General features: G+C 45.5%; 1 protein-coding gene across 3 annotated transcripts in view; it reads left to right on the top strand.

Moving 5' to 3' along the window:
- SLC1A7 (solute carrier family 1 member 7) overlaps positions 1-18265 on the top strand; it is a 94746-nt gene that overhangs the window by 42768 nt on the left and 33713 nt on the right. For all 3 annotated transcript variants that reach the window (XM_025206659.1, XM_014520906.2, XM_006025794.2), the window contains 2 exons: positions 10757-10799; positions 17531-17750. In XM_025206659.1, coding sequence (XP_025062444.1) covers positions 10757-10799; positions 17531-17750 — 263 coding nt within the window. The remainder of the gene's footprint in view (positions 1-10756; positions 10800-17530; positions 17751-18265) is intronic.

Raw genomic sequence — 18265 nt, 5'->3', positions numbered from 1 at the left:
GGAGGGACCCATACCTTGACTAAACCTTGCATCCTTCAGGCATCTTTAGAAAATCCCACTGGGCCAGCTAGTTCACCCTCCTGCCAGCGCAGGTGCTTTCCTTGATGTAACTCAGCTTGTTTTCCTCCAACATACAATTGCTGGAAGTATCTAAAACAAGGGATTCACAAGGAAAATGTAAGCCTGAGGTTGTGTAGGAGATACTGATGCAGGGTCTTTTTCAATGTCATTTTCTTACTAGGTTCAGACACATGCACATTTTTCTACCTTATCTTTCTTTAATGTTTCGATGCCCCCTCTGAAAGGCATCTTCGGGGGCGTGTTTTCAATATTTCATACTTACACTATAAGATCTTTGGGACAAAGATCATCTTTTTATTCTATCACTCTAAGGTCCTTATGTGATCCTCACTACTTTAGTCCTCAAGAGCCGCACAGTCTTTAATAGCTTTAGTCTCACAATGTGTGATGTCTTTGTAAGGTAGGGAAGATCCATTATCTTGATTTTACAAGTGGGGAACTGGGACATAAAACAAATGAAGGGCATGTCCCAGGAAGTTTGTGCTTGCACAGTGCATTGCAGACAGGGTCTTTTTCTAGGAGAGCGGCTTTTAGGTATACTGTTATAGAAATTAATAATAATGACAATCATGATTTAGCCTGGTTCAAGAAGCAAGGCTCTTTGGCTAGGCCTTTTCATATTAATTACAACAGATTACCCCACGGGGATTACATGCACCGTGTGCGCAAAGAAATACAAATGAAACCTTACCAGCCATTTTTAGTTATGTAAGTCCAGAAGGGAAAAAATATCTGTTCTTTAAGAATAGTTCAGTCTCTAGGTTTGAAAAAAACCAAACTAAAATGGGCTGCACTTTCTACAATGGTCTCCAGGTTTGTGTAGACAAATTTGGTGATTTAAATATTTTCTGCCTGCCATTGACTGCAGATGGATTTAATGACAGATCCAGTTTTGCAACCACAAATACATGTAAGTCTGATTGAAGCCCATTAAAAAATGAGTGCAGTGCAAAAAAAGGAGTTTCCTTTCTCTCTCTAATATGTAAAGAAGACTTCAATTTTTTTTTTAAATCTGTGTCTCAAGTGTTTTTCCCTGTTTACTGTAGAAATCTCTGGTGTTGACCTACTCATCTATTTTGGACTCGAATACCAATGAGGTGGATTCAAGAGTCTGAAAGCAGAGCTATGGTTTTATCACCAGAGAAGGCATTGTCTAGTGAAACTGAGATGTTTTAAACAGTTTAAAAGTCTGTTTAAAACTTCTGTCCAATGGTTGGGCTAAAAGGTCTTTGTCATCTGAAGATGGGGAATGCTCAAATATCAGCTTATTTTGATGTAGCTATCTCATTCTAACTCCCAGTCTCCCAGCAAAAACAACTGCATCAAAACTCAGTAACATTTAAAAAATAGAAAATAAATAAAAGAAGAAATGGGAAGGGCATTAGGAGGAGGATTTTAACCTCCAGAGGATGCCTTGTTACATGCCAAACGAAGGTTCTTCTAAGTAAGAACCCACTGGTCAGGGGTTGTTACTTAGAATCAGAGAAAAGTACAACTAGAAAGGACCTTGGGAGGTCACCTAATCCTGCTCCATGTGTCTCCTGTGTGCACGTTTCAGAGAAGTGTGTGCACACTTAGAACCTGGAAGACTAGACCAGCTGGCTAGCATCTTGTGCCATTTTTCCAGCTCTCTCCCTCATAAAGTTCCTTTGATCCTGCAGGCATGGTGTTAAAAGACACATGGTTCAATATATCTTCCTAACAGCTGGTGTATACAGCCCAATAAGTTAAATATTAGGAGTACTGTAGAATATATATTAATCTGACAAGGTGCATAAAAATTTGCAAAACTCTTGGGGATAAACACTTGTAGCCCCTAAATATATTATCACCAATCTCTTAGGCTATGGGCAGAAGTTACACATAAACTGATTTAAGTGAGCAGAAACTGATTTAAACCTGTAACAGAGCAGAAGTTCAGTGCACGTAAACCAGTTTCAAAATGGCCAAAACCAGTTTGAAATGCACCTGTTTGAATGTAGTAGCAGACAACTGATTGAGCTCAAACTAGTTTATGCAACTTCTGTCCCAGGCCCCTACCTGGTTTAAGTTAAACCAGAGACCCCCAGCATCCTACCATACTCTGCAGCCCTGGGCTGGGCTGTGCTCTCTTCTCCAGCGGAGCAGGGCTGGCCCCACTCCCCTGTTCCTTGGTCAGAGCAGGGGCAGGGGCATGGCCAGACACTGGCCTCCCTAAGACTAAGGGGGCAGGGAAGAGGTTTATTCCCCTCTCCCTGCCCTGTCCCACCAGCATGGACCCCAGTCGGGTCTGCCAGGCAGGGGCACAGCAGCCCCTGCCAGGCTTTACGCCCCGCTTATTGCTCCAGTATTGGGAGAGGGGACAGAGGGAGGAATAAAACCTCTCCCTGCCCCCTTTGCCTTAAGGGTGCCATACTGATCAGTGTCTGGCCATGGCTCAGGCAGCAGTGGCAGGGAAGGCATAGGTACAGCATGGCCCTGTGTACCAGGTGCAGGGCACTACCCCTACAGCTTCTGCCTGCCCCTGCCGCAGTTTGGTGGCACAGGTAGCACCTACCAGTATGGCCAGGGCAGGCCCTCCTGTTGGCGATGGCAGTGGGGAAGCCTCAGGGGTAGCTCCCCGTGCCTGGCGCCTGTCACACAGGGCCACGCACTGCTGCCACCGGGCAGGGGAACAGCGAGCAGAGTGCATGCAGTTCGGTGCCTAGCAGCCCAGGGGACACAGGTAATAGAGCTCGGGGCTGAGGGGGTAAGTCTGTGCCATGAGCGCCACTGCAGGGGCTGGGGCCATCCTAGGCGCCGCTCTCCAGCAGGTAGAAGGGAGCACTGAGCAGGAGCTTTCCTTTATGGAACTTTGCTCCTGGTCCCGGTCCCTGTCCCCACATTGGGCCTTTGATCCTGGGCTGCCGCAAGCGAAACCCAGCCCCAGTGCCTGGAAAGGTGTAGCGGGATCGCCCACTGGCTGAGAGCAGGGCTCTGGGGGTCCTGGGCCATAATGAGCCACGAGCAGGGGGGAAAGCCAGGCAGACCCTAGCTGGGGTCCTTGCAGGCCAGGGTGGGGGTTTAAACCCCTTTCCAGTCATATTCAGCCTGCCGGGGCCTGGCTATGCCCCCCTCAGTTCAGCTTTCCTCCAGCCTGAAGGCAAGGGCTTACTCTAGCATCCCCCAGCTTCTGGCCTAAGCCACTGCAGGCATGTGCCTGCATTTCTGGAATCAAAAGGGAATGCCTATTCACTTGCAAACCAGTTCAGTCTACACAGGTTAGACTAACCTGCAAAGATTGAATCAATTCAGGCTTTGGCTTTTTGAATGTCTGTCCCTAGCCTTAAAGTCTAAATCAGCAGTTAGTATTCATGCCACATCCTGTTTTCATTAGCATCTACTTCAATTTCTGAGGTTAAATCTTGTTGCCACTGAAATCATGGTATGTTTCCCATTGGCATCACTGGGAACATGAGCCAACCCATGATCTTAAAAACAAAAGCAAATAACACCAAACTTTGCATGATTAGAGTCATAGAAAAATTAAAGGCCTGTCCTCCAGTTTTACATAAGGCTGATTATGCCTCCAAATCTGAGCACCAGCTGGTTGCAAATGCAGGGTTTATATGCATTTTTAATCTTGTTTGATTCTAAGCAGACATCATGCCATTTGGGGTGATGTGGCACAAAATGTCCAAATAAAATAACGCCATAAACGCAATAAGAGGCAGACTGCGTTTTGACCTGACCTGACAAGCAAACTTCTTTAATTCATAGCAGTTTCCATATGCACATAAGTCAGAGTGGGCTTTATCCCCAAATCCTCAGGAATGCTCCCAGTGTGACAGATAGAGAAGCAGGAAACTGGAACTCAGTCTGACTGGCCAAGTTCCCTCATGAAATTATTTGCATAATTTGCCATAAAAAGAGATTGCAAGTAATTTAGGATGAAATCTACTGTCTTCAAAGGGAGCAAAGATAGATCATTCCTGATCTCCCTTGAAAAATCTTCTCCTTTATTTCCTTCTCCAAAGTAAAGCCTGGACTTAATATTCTACAGAAACACAATTCTTTAAATACAGCAAGGGTTAACTTTATTTGTAAGTATTTACTATAGTTTGGAGAAAGCCCAAACTGCACAGAAGCAGAAATCATACTTCAGGCTGATTACGACTGGAGAGTGAACTGTATACTAAGAGAAGATGGCATCTACAATATGATTTTTTTAGAGCCCATTGAAACACCAAAGGGATTAAGCTATGATTGAGCTTTTTATAGCACCTTTTATAGCACTATCTTGCACCTTTGGCACAGAAGTAAGCTCTCACCTATAATTGAAATACCTGTTATCTGTACCTCACAGCAAGCTACTGTTTGTCACTAACTCCCAGCAACATAAACCTGGTACTAACCCACTGTTGATCACTATATAACTGACTTGACTTTCATATTTTAATTTGTTCTTATTCAGCTTAAGCTGCAAATGTGCCCTTTGTGCAAATTAGTCTCCTCCCTACAAAACTGTTCTGTCTCTGGGCGACTCCCACGTAAGGTGAAAGGAAAGAGTATGGACAAACTCAAAAGTTTTCTCAGGCAGAACATCCTGCTTACAGTTCTGTTAGGGAGATGTGACTGACTCATTCATCTCTCCTGCAGAAGATGCAGAGGAGCTGTCTCACAAATACGGAAGCTCCCCAGCATTCACAGAAGACAGGGCCATCTGTGTAGATCCATTGTGTGATCCATCCACTGACTTCCAGCTCCCCAAGGGCACAGTCCCAGCAGGAGCCATCCAGCCAGGAAACCCCTCACAGCAAAAAAAGGTGGCAAGGTCATGCTGGCTATGCTGCAGGTAGGGGATTTGCCATCAAACCCTGTCCTTCAGCCTCATTGAGAGGGAATAATTATGTTGTGGAGGTGGCACCACCAAGCCATGCTCCCCCTCACCTGCTCAGTTGGCCATAAGCCACAGAGGCGAAGGAGCATGCCTAGAGACTAGATGCTGCAGTAGGGCAGGCTGTTGGGTTTGCAGCCCTCACGCTAAAATAAATTGTTTATTCTCAGGAAACAGGTCCAGACGTTTCCCAGTGTTAAGGAACTTATTTATCAAGCACCTTTGTGCCCTTGAGATCCAGCTAAACACGATCTGGCTCTGTTCTGAAGCTCTCCTGTTTCATCCGTCTGCCCTGGCTCCTGTGATGGAGCGTAGCTTATGCCTTCTATGGATTTCCTTAAACAAGAATTTTTTGTGTTTTCTTCCCAAAATACTCCTTTTGTAGAAGCCTGTAACCCTGTCATCTTCCGTATCCAAGCCTTTCTCACCTAAATAACAGATAAAGAGGGTCACTCTCCTCTGGAAGGAAAATGGGAGCCAAGATCCAGGGCAGAGGATTTCCATGGATCCATCACGCTTTGCCCCAGTTAGTGATTTTCATATCTTCTTAGCATCTTTTGTCACAAAAAGGATTTTAATGCCTCATGAATTCTGCACAAGTCTGTGTTCCTTTTAGCGTGGTAGGGAGGAGGACACACATAACAGGATGAGACAGTGGAGATGATCACTGATATACAACTGTATAATCCCCCCATGGGCTCTGAGAAGACTGATGCATTTGATGGGCCAATTCTGCCCTCAGTTTCACTACTGTAAAGCCAGCATGAATCCACTGACATCAATGAAGCTAAAATTTACACTGATGAGAATGATAAGACAATTTGCTGGTGAAATGACTCCCCTGACTGTTATTGACTGAATGGTTTCAGATATTCTCTAATGTAATCAAGAGCAGAATTTAATCTGTTATTTCTAATGTTACGTATGGTGCACAGGAAGCATCAAACATAACATTAACTGTGCATCACTGTTCCTATTATTCTGTGGAAGTCTACTCCAGGCAGCAGTCTTGTAGATCATGGGATCACAGAGAAGAAGGGCTGGAAGGGACCTCCAGAGGTCATCTAATCCAACCCCCTGCCTGAAGCGGGTTCATCCCTATCCAAGCCATCCTATACGAATCCAATCTAACCTCTTAGTAAAACTACAGTCAGCCCTGATACAACACAAGACACAACACCTTAACCTGGTACAGGTAAGGCAGGGGGACCATGGCAGCCAACATCCTGTGTCTGTAAAAAGTTGTTAATTTATAAGACAGAGGAAGGCAAACCCCCACCACAGTCCACACCGATACAGTCCACACCAATCTGACCGGGGGGGGAATTCCTTCCTGACCCTAAATATGGTGATTGATCTGACCCTGAGTGGAGGGGCAAGACCCTCCAGCTGTGGTCCCAGCAGGAGCATTGGCATACCCCAGTCGAACTCCTCAGCCTTGGCTGCAGCAAACACCCAATACGTCTGAGAAAGCTTTAAAAGAACAAAAACCCTGACACCTATAGCAGCAAGGTGGGGGGCGGGGGAACACTAAAATTCCCTCCCAGGCCCATGTAGCAACCAGCAAAGCCCAGATCTAACTTCTTTGTTACTGTAATGAGGGGCACCATAGAAAAGTCCTAGACAAAGGCTCCTGTGGTCCACAAGAAGTTGGACTCACCTTCTGCAATGGAGTCCCCTGCTTCCTTGGTACAGTGGACTGGAGATTCTGCTGCATCTTCAATTATTTTTTAAAAGTGAGTTTTTAAAAAATGGAGTGCATAGCCATTCCTGAAGACCCTGTGCATTAGCACCTTGATCTCTTATTCAGTCAGTTTAATACCATTGCCACATGGCAATATATTGGAAACAGAAAGATGGGTAACAAGATTTCCCGAGTGCAGCAAGCGGGAAACTGGCAAGTCAGAAATATTTTCCCCATCTCATTCTCTGTAGTTAATACACATGGCAGTATATATGGGTGGAGGCAGCACTGATTGGCTGACCAAGGTAAAAGTGGCAAGGCTTTGCATTATATTAATTTCTCCTGAGCAGCAAACATTTCTGAAGAGGATATTCAATTCAGTCAGGAGCCCAGGGCTGCATGGCCCCAGAGGAAACCATATCACAAGGAAGCTGTGCAGGTGCCTTTGGCCTCCCCACACCAGATCCATGGTGCAAGTCCAGCCTATTCCCCCAGTGAAACGATGCCAGGGAGACCCCAGGAACAGGGTTTTGGGATGTTCCACCCTCTACTTGAGGACAATTGATGTCCAGGAGGAAGTTTCCCAAAAGTGGGAATGGGTCTGAGTTTCTATGGATACATCATTCAGCCAACAGATTCTCCCAGTCACCTCCTCCATCTACGTGGCAGTTTGATTTCTTCTTTTTAATCCATTTGATTTCTTTTTTGTGAGTTGTACTATTGACTGTTTTTAATTAACAAAGTTTTGGCTAAAACTGTTGTTTTTTTTCTGATCCAAATCATCTGAAAAAAAAAAGCAAAGCTCCAGCCAACCCATTCAGGTCAACCCCCTGTGCTAGATAAACTGATTGGCTTTAGTAATACTGGTCTCAAAGAATGGGTCACAGTAAATAACATTAAAAATGGTTGGGAGAATGCCGGCGCTCAGGATTAAGAGGAGTAGTTGTAATTCCTGCAGGATAAAGTATAATAAGGAAGTAAAATGCTTTAATCCCCCACAAATTTGTCTAACATTTAATCTGGCTACTGACCACATGACATTGCCTTTCTCCAGCAGCCTCAATTGGATTGTAATGCAACTAATTTGGACTACAGTTAGGAGGCAGGAGGCAGACAGCACCAGCAATTCAGTTTATTTCCCTATCTGAAAGCTTCAGCCCATATGTGTGGCTCATATTCAGAGCAGGATACAAATCCTCAATGCAAATCCATCCTTGCAGATTAGTTTTTAGCAATTACAGCAGTAACACTTTAGACTTTGACAACACCTCCCCACTGGTCGTTTCACATCACAAAGCACACGCAAACATATTACAGAGCATCTTTAACAGCCTGAAGTCAGAATCCCTCTACGGAGGGCAAGAATTAGGGGGTGGAGGTTTCATTAGAGGTCTTTCCTCTCATTACCGTAGGCTTTCCCAGATCCCTCTTCAGCCAGGTGTTCTTTAACTCAGCCAGGCACTTGGAGCTCTAACAGGAGTTGGTGTCTGCATCTGTCTGTGTGTTGCTTTGACTGGAGCTTGATAGTTGAACACAGAGAATCACCACTATTATGGCAGACAGAGATGTGAATAGACTGAATACTAAATCTTATTGTTTATACTCTACATTGTCATTACTAGCAGTGAAAACTCAGAGAAGACAGCAGCACAGCATTTACAGCCACAGCCATTGCTCACAGACAACTACTGTATACAGTGGCTAAGTCAGTTAGGAATTGTCTTAGGTTAACTCATCCTGAAACAAAAAGAATATGTCCCTGTAGTTGGCTGCACTGATATAACTGAATCACTTATTAAACCAATTTAGGTCATTTTTTGGTACAATTTTCTCAGATAAAACTTCCCTGTTTTGACAGAGTCCTTGAGAATGTGGCACTGATCTGGACAGGGCCTCTGCATTGCTCTAATACCAATCATAAAATACTGATAATCATGGGAAAAGGGAATACAGGCCAGTGTCCTTTTTCTGCTTCTGGCGCACTTGCTCTGTGCTGCAAGGTTTGGGTTCAAACACTGCAGGGGATTTTTTTAAATTGAAAATACCAGCAGCATTTCTGTCCCTCTGCAGGGGACATTCTCTATCAGTTTTCTTAAGGGCAGCTGCTTTTCTAAAGGACAAGCAGAAGTTACAGGCTTGATGAAGAAAACCCTGAGTGAGATTTATGGCCTGTGCTATTTAGCAGCACAGACAGAAGTTACATTTTTTTGCGTGATCAGCCCCCTGAAAGTGCTTTACAGCCATGCTGTGACACATGTGCATGGGTGCAGAGCACTTGTAAAGTGGCCAATCTCAAAATGACCGCTTCTCAAATGAGGTACCAGATGAAAATGCCCTACTTTACAGCATCTTAGAGAACTTGTGTTCCCTAGGGTAAATTTGTTGCATGATCCGGGCTGGGCTGATGCAGCCCAGCCCCGTCCCTGGGGCAGTTAGTAGGAAGGGAGAGGGAAGAGGGTAGGAGGAAGCCAGCAGCAGCGAGCTGTACACTGGGGCTTGCCCAGCCTGAGCTGGAGTGAGGGAGTGTGGATCGGAGCCCTCCACCTTGCAGCCCTCCCCAACCCCAACTCATCCAGCTCAGACCGGCCAAACCCCAGCCGGCAGCTCATTGCTGCTGGCTTCTCCCCTCTTCCCCTCCCTTTCTGCTGACAGCCTAGGAGCTCAGGGGGAAGGCTGGGGAGAGGGACAACTCCTCAGCTGGCTGCTTGTCTGCAAGCAGGCTCGATCCTCTCCCCCTTCCCCCAATCCAACACTGGTGAAGATCTGTTGAGTTGGGGGGGCGGGGGCGGCACTAACTCATGGCACTTTATGTAAAGTGAGAGTGGGGACCTGCATGTCTACCAGCACCTTAGGAGTCAGAGCAGATAAAAATCATGGGCCTTTCTTGTCCTTAGAAATCTATTAGATCTCTGCTGTGCTCTCCATTGCAGCAGTAATAAAGGATGAAACTCCTGATTAGCATGTCTGCAGATTGTTTTTCTGATTCTAGGAAAGCCTCAGGAACATATTAAGTTAAAAACCATTTGTAAGAGATTGTGCAGAATCTCTTGCCTGGTTTTTTTTAATCAGGAATCAGAGCCTCTGTTTGAAAAACCCGTAATTGGCAAAAGAGACAGGAACCGGGGCCTGCCCACTTACAGTATTAGTGGAGTTTATAGAAGCATGGTAGGAAGTAATAGTATTTTTAATTTGCACTGCTTGAGTGCATAGAGGCCCTGAGAAAGAATTTAACTGGTAGACTGGATCCCTGCTGATGCACGATAGGAACCTGATCCTGTGCTGAAGAGACAAAACTTTCCTTTCCTTCATCGTGTCCTTCTGACAAAGTATTTAGCAGAATTTACAGATTCGTTGCAATCTGAGGGCACCTATACACAAGCACGGAGGCTGCTCCAGTGCACTGGAATTCCAGCGTGTCAGAGCAGACTCGATTAATGAGTCTGCTGGAGTGTGGCAATTACTGCACTCCAGCGTTCTCCTGCGTCTCATTGAAAAATGGTGGCAGGGGTGCTTGAACTAAAACTCATTTGATGAGCTTTAGTTCAAGCACCCCTGCTGCCATTTTTAAGCGTGAGGACACTGGTACATGAGACATGTCAACACTTTAATTAGAGTGGCTCTCGAAGCCACTCTAATTAAAGTGCCATCTCCTCTCCCACACCCCTGGAGCACATGTAAAAGTGCCCTGACAGGCCATACCATGAGCACTTCTGCTATGGCCTCAATTTTGCAACGTCTGGGCTGTCAACCATGCATCTTAGTGCTTGCCCCACCCCTGCCCCCGAGATAAAACTAAGAGTGAGAGAAAGGAAGTATTATGATTCCCATTCTACAGATCAGAGACCAAACCACAGGGCAATTGAGTTGCCCCAGTTACACTGGCAGGACTAGAAACTGAACCTGGATCTCCTAAAATTCCTCCAGATATTCAATATTCTTGAAACCATTACCTTACTTCAGTGGACCTGGCTTGCCACTCTTGTGCCAGATCAGAACAGTGGTCTTTGCACCCATGGGCATTACTGTGCATGGCTATACATGACTACAGTAAGGGGAAGGAAGAACATACTGAAGTCCAGCAAGTGCAAACAGCATTTAACCTCTTACCAATGATCCTTTTATTTATTTATTTCCAGGAACATGTTTCCAGCCAACCTTGTTGAAGCCACATTCAAACAGGTAGGTGTATTTCTGTTGCCACTGATAGTAGAGAGGAGCCATCTCCAGATGATGCATATGTTAAACATTTGGAAGATACGTCATTGTGTATTGGTTCATACATGCCTAGTACCTGCAGTGGCATGGTGGGAAGCCCTCTGAGACCACTGAGCCTTTCTGTTGAATTCACTGACTTTGCATCAGGCTTGTGATGAGCAGGGCAAAGCCATTTTTCACTTTCAGTCACTCACTCTTTTGGTCAAAGGAGGCAGTAGCTGGAAAAGAACCTGTTTTGCTATGGAAGGGAGCAGGCACAAAGTCAGACTGAGGTCTTGTTTGGCAAGAGATACCTTGATGGGTTTTACATTTTTGCAAAAGCTTCTACACAGTAGCTTTAGGGACACAGCACAAACCATCTCAGGCTTGATTCTGAGAGGTGCAGTAACCATAATAGGAATGGCGAGAGCACAGCACCTATGAGCCAAGCCCTGTTGGCTCTTTTAGTACTTCCCTCAAGCTTTGACATGGATAAAAAATAGCTTCTTGGACCTGGGGCTGATTCAGATAGGGATAGGATAGACACATGGGCTCCCTAAACAGTCCATGAGGTACTTTCAAAGCATGATGCAGAGAGCCCAGACACTGTGCAGAGAGCTTTCTAAAGCTAGCTAATAGGAAACACTATGGGGGTGTCCCTTGAGCTTAGGTGCCTGACCCAAGGCCGTACATTAAGCACCTTTCTCCATTGAAGATCCAGATGGAGTCCTCTTCTGATGGTAGGCGCCAAGTGATGGCAGCAGTAGTGATGTCCACCTTTTGCTTAATTAATGCATCATCTAGGAGGCAGAAGATGGGTTCTAGACCTGCTTTGGACTCAGAGGACCTCATATTCCTCACTTCCCAGGAGAGTGACCTAATCACCAGGTCAAAGAATAGCGTGGAAGGGCACCTTCAACGTCTCCTGTGGATGGTCAGTCACAGAGCAGCCAAGAATGCAAGAATCAAGTCAGAAGCAGAGCAAAAAAAGGAAGACTGCTTCTTTAGCCAAGTGGTTATAGTGCTTGGCTGGGATTGGAATGATCCAGCTCCTAGGATTATTTCCCTATTTTATCCAATGCCTGTTTAATGGAAAATGCATAAACATCTCAAAGACCCCCTTTTCCCTCAGGGTAAATTGTTTGTATATCCATATCCTATGGTAATGCAGTGTTGTCATGGTACTGAAAAGCTGGACTGCTGATTGTTTCATGTGTTTGGTTCAGAGTTCAGTAACAGAAATGTTAGATTTTACTGATGTTAGGATTGATGTGGTGTAACAGAGACCCCGAACCCCTGTTACTTTGCAGAGGGAACAGCTCAGGGGCAGTGCTGGTGAAGAGAGGCTGCAGGAAAGTCCACAGCACAGGCTGCAGGGAGGTGGGCTTAGTCGAGAGCTCCTGGTCCTGGTCAGAGTAGAAAGGAAGGAGGCAGGGTCAAAGGGCTATATAAACCTGGCTCCAGGGCTGGGGAAACAGTCTAGCAAAGTGGTCACCAACCAGTGGATCTTGATTCACCGGTAGATCTCAGAGCCTCTTGCAGTAGATCTTGGAGCCTCTTGGAGTCGATCCAAGGCTGGGGTGGGGGACTGAGTGCCCACATGCATGCACACGCACGTGCCCCAGCCCAGCAGATCAGTCCGTGGGGAAGGGAAGGTGTGGGGACTAGATCGAGGGGTGGTGATGGACAGTGCTGCACAGGCAGGAGCAGGGGTAAGTTGAATGGGGCCCCGGCCCGGTGGGACTTCCCTAATGGGGAGGCGTGCCCCCAAATAATTTTTTATCAATCTGCCCCCCTTTTTCCCTCCCCACAGACTTACCTGCTGGGCGGGGTGGCGGGGGGTGTGGATGGTGGCAGCGCATGATAGATCTTGGGTTATTTTAAATGCCAAAGGTGATCTCCTACTTAAAAAGATTGGAGACCACTGGTCTAGCCCAAATCCTGAAGGAGCAAGGAGCTCTGCCAGACAAGAGCCTCCCAGAGCTAAACTGCTTACATCTTCTGTTTGGTGGATAGTTCTGTTTATGTGTAGGCATGAGGCACAGGAGTGGCTTCTGGGGAAAAGGCAGGCCACTCAGTGTTCGAGTGAGAGCCCTGGATAGGGCCTGAAGGAATAGGTCGGCTGCAGCGAATTAAGAACAGAAACACCCTGAACAGGATTAGAGGTTGAGGATTGGGTCAAATAGGCCACCCAGTGATGAACAGGGCAGAGCGAGGCACCTAAGGTCACACTTTGGTTTCTGAGGACAGCTTCTCAAATCTGTATTAAGCTACCATTGAAAGCACGGCGTACAGGAACAGGTCTATTCCCCGTACAGCTGGAGTGACAGAATGGGCTTAGTGTGGCCACTAGAGGGACCACAGCTGCTGTCTGGTCACGGATCCTGTTACATATGGGTCCAAATTTCAAAATTATTCATGCTGCTAAATCCAAGATTTAGGTCCTGAGTGACTTAGGCACTTCTAAAAATATTACCCCAGGTTATCTTCAAGAGTGACTAGTAGGGGACCAGAGTTAGCCCATCATGTAAATGGAGCTGTTCTAGCTGCTTTGGTACTGGCTTCCTCAGCACATGGAATCATTTGAAATGGTTTTATTGACCCTTTGCACTCACTGGGTGCGTCCAGACGAGCTTACATGTGTGGTATGCGGCACTTGAAAGCCATCTGCGGTGCCGCATATTGCACAGGCTGCACAAGCAGGCATTGCCCATGCTGCTGATTTGCAGCATGGGTTGTTTTTCTTACACTGAGAATCCTGGTGTCAAAGAAATCTGCACTAGAAAAAAGCAGGGCTGCACACATGGCAACAGCATGCATTGCCTGAAACTGGAGTCTCACCAGCCACAGCCACACTCCAACTGCCAGCTAGGCTCTCTGCTGCCGAATCGCCACTGCTGGAGCCCTGGGAAGCCCCCAGGACCCCAGGGTGGGCTGCTGAGGCCAGCCCAGGTGCTGGTCCCAGCCTCCTCTACCCCACCCAGGGCATCTTGCTGCATGCCAGAGCATGCATGCACGCACGTTTCCCGGGGACAAGTAGCAGAGACACAACTATGTGCCACTGCTATTTGTCCCCAAGAAATACAGGTGCACGCGCATCTGGATGCGCCCGTTTTAGAGATTTTGCCCCAACTTCCCATTTCTCTAGAACATGATTTTTCATTATTCCTTTGAAAATTATTCAGATGTGAGGTTCACTAAATAAATTGGCAGCAGGAATATGATGGGGGAGAATGCACCAAAAAAGAGCTGATGAAAAGCCATTACTGCCTTCTTGTAGTACAGTAGGTGGTTCTCATCCATAACTTAGGGGTGAGCCAGTCAGAGCTTGACTGGACATGAGGGCTTCACCTGACAAATTAAAATACCACTTTGGTTAGTCTATAAGATGCAAATTTACCCTGCCCACCACAATGAATGTCACAGTACCAAATTTAATCCACCTTACAATAACCAATACAAGAGGGTAGCAGGGACTGCTGTTCACATGCCTGAGGATGCAACTTAAATCAAAGAATCAAGTGCTCTTTGTGCTGTGGGGGCAAGTGGGGGATACCAGCCATTCAAACTGTCTGGCGTCTAATAATACTAATGAAGTAGGTGAAAGACTTCACGAGCCTGATTACGCAGCCCTCAGTGGGACGCTTCATGTAAGAGCTTGCCAACGTGACCGGGATTGCACAGTTGACTTGGAGTATTAGAGCTGGATGACCCTTTAACATCATTCCATGGGCTGCACTGCACTGTTACCTTCCTCTCTTAATGGGATTGCAGGTCCCACTTGTTCTTAAGAGCATAAGCAGGTGAATAGTAGGTAGCGTTAAGCCATTTATATACACTGTACATGGCTCACCAGGTGTCGTCGGCAATCGCAGACTATAAATTCCTCTGAGAGAAACAGAGAAAGAGGAGATGGCCACCCTCTGGCTTTGGCTGAGCAGGGATTTATGTCAGGGAACGCATGGGATTTATTTCTTTTTCTGGCCATCCAGACTCTCCTGTTGTCTCAGGGGAAGTTTCTTAATCTCTTTGTGCCTCAGCATGCCCATCTACACGTTGAGTATAAAAGCTAAAGACGGGTCAAGTCTTTGTATCACAAACTGTATTCTTTCAACTCTACTAAGCCTTGAATGGAGAGAGACAAACTTTCTGACTCTCCATTTAAGAAAAAAATAAAACATCAAGCCAAGAGGTGCCTGTGGTGCATATAGGAGCTTTTTTACTTTTACCCTATTTTAAGATGCAGGGATTTATATTTGGAGATTTGTGGTACAAATACAAGCATTAGAATTTGAAAACCAACCAACCTAGACTGAGGTACACAGTGCACGCTGTCCTGTGACTACAGCAATACACGGATGTGTCAGCTCCATCCTACCTTGGTGCTGGATTTCAGCCCCTCTGGCTCTCTGCACCCTCTCAGTGCCATGGCTATAGACCTGCTGCTGACCGACTCCTTCCCATCACGCTTCTAGCTGGGCTGTTTCTCACCCCCATGTCTCTTGGCTCCAGAGCTCCAGGCGACACCTATCCCTCACCTTCTGCCCACTGTTAGGATTCACAAAATACCAAATACATTATTTGATACTTAAAAAAGATGAGAAGAAAAAGTGGAGCTTGTCACTAATCCACTACTATCTGCTTCAATGGCAGGAGTGCTGTAGGGATGAATGAATACATACCTTGATCTTGTTTTTCTGCTATAGATCCCCAGGATTTGATCTGCACACGGGTAAAGATCTCTGTATAGCATTAGAGAGAGAAATGGTGCTGATAATTGTGTCATTGTGGGAGACTCTAACTCCCAAGATATATACGTTGGAGAAGAAATGCTATTAATACTAGTAGAGTTCAGTTATTCCTGGAGGTAACAGCAGACAGGTTATTATACCAGAGTCACATAACCAACAAATAGTAATGCTGTTTCAGACTTGGTTTGGTGAGTAAAGAGGACTTTGTAGAAGAGCTGGCTTTAGAAAATAACCTTGGATCAAGTGATTGTGAGCTGATTCATTTTAAATTAAATGGAAGGATAAAGACAAGGAGGGGTCCAGGTTCTCAATTTCAAAAGGCAAACTTTGAGAGCTAATTAGTGAATTAAGTTGAATGGAGGGGCTCAGGTACTTGGATGTTGGAGGGCTGGCATCTCTTTAAAAGAAAGGAACAAAAACTATCTGGAATATGTCCAGCCATCACTGAGAAATACTTGTACCTAAGTAGAGTAGCAGCCATTTAAAAAAGGATAGCCAGAGCCCACAAGAATGATAAACAGGATTTATCAGCAAAGAAATCTAAACCACAGAGGTACAGGGATAAAGTGAGAATAGCCAAAAATCAAGCTAAATTAGACCTTGCAATGGAAGGAAAAAGGTTCTTCAGCCCTGTAAGTACAAAGAGAATGAGGAAAGGAGAAATGGGGAACCTGTTATGCAATTAGGATGAGATACAGTTTAAGGATAGTCTAAGTATATCCCCCAAACTATGCTTTGCGTGAGGTTTCAGGGAAGACAGTGATGTTGAATATAGGGGTGAAAACATGAATGAGGACATGGAAAGGGAAACTAGCACAACCAGTGTGGAAACAAAACTCAAAAATCTGAATGCACTCAAGCCGGGGGGAAACAACTCCACGGGATTATCTCAGTAATAAGCAAGTGCAGTGCTCCTATTTAAAGAAGGGGGATAAATGTTAGTCTGACCTCAATAGTATTCAAGGTTTTGAAACAATATTTTAAGGAAAGAATAATGAAAACCATAGAGTTAAATAGAATGTATATGCAACATGGGATTACTGAAGGCAAGCAGTACCAAACTAAGCCAACATCCTTCTTTGATAAGATAATAGATTTCCTAGGCAAAGAAAGTGTGGCAGATCTCATCTGTCTGGAGTCAGTAGGATATGGGTGTCAAAGATAAAGCCAAAGGGCCTCCTCCAGCCCATGAAGTCCTATCCTGCAGCCTGCTGTGCCACCTATGGGTCTTGGATCAGACCTGCACAACTGGAGACCATATTTCCTCTCAAATCACACAACTGTTGTGATAATGTATTCATATTTGCAGTTGGCCCTTAGGTCCTGGGATGGAAGGCACTGTTGAAGGGCAGAGAGACATAATTAAGCCAGATGCCCACTTCTCCCACCAGTGTAGCGCTCTACTCTTCGCAGCAGGAAGTGTAGAAGTGTAGAATACCATGTCCAGTTAAAGTAACAGGAAAATTTATTTAGCCAGAATCTAATTACCCAAATTCTAATTTGGCCAGAATGCCTTATCCTAACGGCTTTGAGCAAGTTAAGTAAGTTAAGTAAGTAAGAGGGTTTAATGCTCTCTCACATGGGAAATACTGCATAGAATCCTTACCTCTCTGGGGATAAAAGAGAAGGGCTGGAATTGCCATTGGCAGAGTTATTCCTAGCTCCACACCTTAGGGAAGGGGAAACACAGGGACGCCCAGTGCCTCACAAGGGCAGTGTCTGCTGCAAAAGGGCTGTTGCAGAAGATCCTGGTTTTTGTCATGCTTTTATATAAAAACTTGGATCAAAGTGGGTTTTGCAGTCTCCTATGCAGGCGAGTGGGAGCTGTTGCTCTTCCTTCGACATGTCAACTGCTCCCTTGACCCTCCCCTGCTTTCACAAGGCACTTTGGAAAGTGCTCTTGGGACTCATTAACCCACTAGTCCCTGCTGCATCCTGTAATTATATTCTCCTATGTTCTTTCAGTACCGCACCAAGAACATCCCTATCATCAAATCCAACAAAGCAGCTTCTGAAAGCACTACTCATCGCATCATAATATATGGGGTCCAGGATGAGAATGGGTCCAACGTCCAGAACTTTGCCCTGGATATCACTCCCCCTCCAGAAGTGATTTACAAATCAGAGCCAGGCACTAGCGATGGCATGAACGTGTTGGGGATTGTGATATTCTCTGCGACTATGGGTATGTTATAATCATGCTGGACCAGGTCAGGTTCACAATAATCTGCATAGTGCTACTTTGGGGGATTGGGCTTTAAATTTGTTTTGTTTTGGGGGAGGCTGTTGGTATCCTGAAGTACTATTTACAATCTACTTTTGTCTGAACAAAAAGGTTCAGGGAAAGCAAGGAATTATCCTAGTAACAACAGACTCATCTGTGTTCATAGTCCTTGATCACATTTTTCCTTTGTTGTCTCTGATTTGTTTCTGTGTGCTGTTATGTTCCTTTTCCCTTTTAATATCACCAAGTCTTTCTATCTTGTTTGTTTTGCAATTGTGTTAGTGAGCCACTAAATTTAGGAGCTTTTTGTAGGGAGGCAGGGAGAAGTTACAGAAATGTCTGACCACTGTACTGCTTTCACTTCTAGCATCTGGACTGTGGGACACCTGAGGTTAGACGTCTGTGGTTAGACTCTGATGTGCTTAACAATGTCTCAGAAAGAAGCCCTGTGATCCAGTTAATAGATTTGCTTCTAT

The sequence above is a fragment of the Alligator sinensis genome, unplaced genomic scaffold, assembly GCF_000455745.1.
Source record: "Alligator sinensis unplaced genomic scaffold, ASM45574v1 scaffold172_1, whole genome shotgun sequence".
In the NCBI taxonomy this organism is placed as follows: domain Eukaryota; kingdom Metazoa; phylum Chordata; order Crocodylia; family Alligatoridae; genus Alligator; species Alligator sinensis.
Note: the sequence above shows the minus strand (reverse complement) of the source record. Positions and strands in the feature narration are given on the sequence as shown.